This window comes from Octopus bimaculoides, chromosome 6 (genome assembly GCF_001194135.2).
Source record: "Octopus bimaculoides isolate UCB-OBI-ISO-001 chromosome 6, ASM119413v2, whole genome shotgun sequence".
NCBI lineage: Eukaryota > Metazoa > Mollusca > Cephalopoda > Octopoda > Octopodidae > Octopus > Octopus bimaculoides.
In genome coordinates this window covers 26064317-26067114 of record NC_068986.1, presented here as the reverse complement: position 1 = coordinate 26067114, position 2798 = coordinate 26064317, and the positions used below count along the sequence as shown (strand labels likewise).

Below are 2798 nucleotides of genomic sequence, written 5' to 3'. Positions count from 1 at the left end.
GGTGGTAGCAATTGTAGTGGTGGCGATAGTTGTAGTAAAGTATAAAACTACAAAAGAAAAACAAAACATCACATTACAAAATATTAATCTGTAATCTTGTTTGTACGCAAGAATATATAATATTTATATATTAATATAAACATCTACGTTAAAATAAGCCAGTAATGGGGCAACATGTGTCACAATAAATATTTTGAATGTACCCCCATCCTTTACCCTTTCTTTAGTAGAATTCACGTTTTGTCTTTGAAACGCTGTCGGTCAGAAATAGAAAAACCACAAATACTAAAACATTAGAAATTACTTTGTGAAAGGTACACTTTCCTTTTCCAGTTCAAAACTCAGAAAAAAAGCCTAACATTTTCTTTAAAGTTTTGGTTAAGTTTTGATGTGATTTATGAGAAAACAAGGTGGAAGATAAAAAGAGAAAAAGAAACCAGAAAAAGGATCAGAACAAAACGAGAAACGGAGATTGAGAGGAGAGAACGAAAAATGTCACAGTTGTGTATTTTGAGCCGGAAAGCTTATAGATTAAAGAACCCGCTACAGCCAAAGAAATTGATTTTGTTGATTGGAATTTTCATAATTCTATTTTTCTTCATCAGCAGTAAGTTTTGGCAATTTAACCCAGACAAACAAAGGATGTTTCGTGTAATTATGAATAATTATGTCATCGCTGAAAGAAACTACGATAAAAACACGTTTCCCGATCTTGTTGGAAGTTTTCACTTTAATGATACTAACATCGGCATTGCTATCAATGAAACTGCCCATTTATCAGTGACAGGAAACGAATCCTTGGCTATTATTTACCAAAGCACCATTAGCCCTACAGAGAAGAAGCTCCTTTTGTATGTCTTTCAATCTTTTATTGATATTTGTCGGCGTCACAAAATTGTATTTTTCTTGTACGGTGGTTCACTTTTAGGATCTTATCGTCATCATGGTATCATTCCTTGGGACGATGATATTGACGTTTTTATGAATTATTCCCAGAGGGACACATTTTACACTGTATCACAGACAGTGCCTGGCTTTCAAGTGTCCAATCCAAAGACATTTCAATGGAAATTTTTCTTCAGAGATGTTAAGACTTTGAAAAATCAACAATTCCGTTGGCCTTACATTGATATATTTTTCTTTGGAGAAAATGAGACATCGATCTTTGACTTCACATACGGTAAGCCTAGATATAAATTTATCAAGAAAAATATTTTCCCATTAAAACTTCGACCGTTCGAAGGGGCTATGCTTGAATCGCCTTGTAATCCATATTTGTTCCTAAAATTTTGGTATGATGTTCATATGTGCTCTGGAAACTCTTTCAGACACAAAACAGAGTCAGTAGCTAATGCTTATTGGAAGAAGTCGGTTCCATGTACCCAAGTACACTTTATGTGGCCGTTTGTTTCCCGCACCAAGGACAAGCATTCTGGAATGATAAAGGAGACCCTACTCTTCAGGAACATTAGCCAATCTCATCCGTTCATCACTAAAAACTGTTAATAAAATTTAATTATATGTATATTTATTCATTGTATATATATTTATTTATAGAATCCAGGTAAAAAAAGTCACGGTAATAAAGTTACAAGGGGTTTTGTCCGGATCCCATAAATTAATTGTGACTTTATTACTTTGACTTATCCCTGTGACTTTATTACTGGTCACCTATTTATAATGTTTATGTATATACTAATATACCCGTGCCGTCAGAAATGATGGCATGAAAATGATACGGAAAATAATAACCTTAATGTATTGTTTAATCTCCTTGTGTCCAGTTCTTCCTGAGTGAGACTGGCTGTTCTTCGCCTTTGTCTCTCTCTGGCTAACCATCGCCTTCTGTCTGATTCATTCTCCATAGGAGGTGGATGAGTATATTTAATAGAGTATATTTGTGTGTGTGTGTGTGTGTGTACGTTAGTTTGTTTATATTTCTATACGTAACCGTACCAAGTCTAAAATTACACAGGATTACATTAAGGGTATACACACAAAGACTTATATTTTTTCTTCCAGCAACGTCTACACGTTCTGTCTGTCTATCTGTCTGTCTCAGTCTCTGTCTGTCTGTCTCTGTCTGTCTGTCTGTCCCTCCCTCCCCCTCCCTCTCTTTACTATCTGAAATTGAAAAAGATCTTGAAGACAAACTTCACCGCCTTGGCAAAATTCTTCATTCATAAATATTTACAAACATCACTGTAGCGGCAAGTATTTGTAAATATTTATAATTACTTTCCTTTTGTATTTAGCTTTCTTTAAACAGACAATATTATCAAACTTCGACTCGCATTTGATGTTTGTTCTCTAATCAATGTTTTTTTTTTTATCTCTGTCTCAATTTCATTTGAGCACTTTTTTTTGCAGTCCTATAAACACTTTTGTCTCCATAAAAAGTGGCAAAAATTATTTCTTGTCATGTATATCTATATATATATATAAACAATATGAGTATATGCATATATATGTACATGTATGTATATACGTTCATCTACATGTACATATAGATACATAACTGGGTACATGACGTGGCAAAACAAGGACAAAATGGTAAACAAGGTGAAACAAACAAGCAGGCCACATAGAAACAACCCCTTCATCAGCTGCCACCATTAAAACTCCGGCGTTTCGAAGAATTAAGGCAGTACGCATCGTTAAAATTGTTCTTCCCACGAACACAAATTAAATTGTTTTCGTGGAGGGTAGTGGCGGACGGAAAACAAGACAGGAAAACGAAACGGTGAAATAAACAAACAAAAAGGCTGTACAGCCAGACGTGAAGTGTGTAGGTCTTG

The 2798-nt window shown here is 34.7% G+C and overlaps 1 protein-coding gene across 1 annotated transcript; it reads left to right on the top strand.

Moving 5' to 3' along the window:
- Positions 1-240: 240 nt before the first annotated feature.
- LOC106880736 (uncharacterized) lies at positions 241-1531 on the top strand. The gene has a single exon (XM_014930817.1). It carries the CDS (start codon positions 493-495, stop codon positions 1504-1506), a length of 1014 nt encoding a protein of 337 aa, XP_014786303.1. The 5' UTR covers positions 241-492; the 3' UTR covers positions 1507-1531.
- The last annotated feature ends 1267 nt before the right edge of the window (positions 1532-2798 follow it).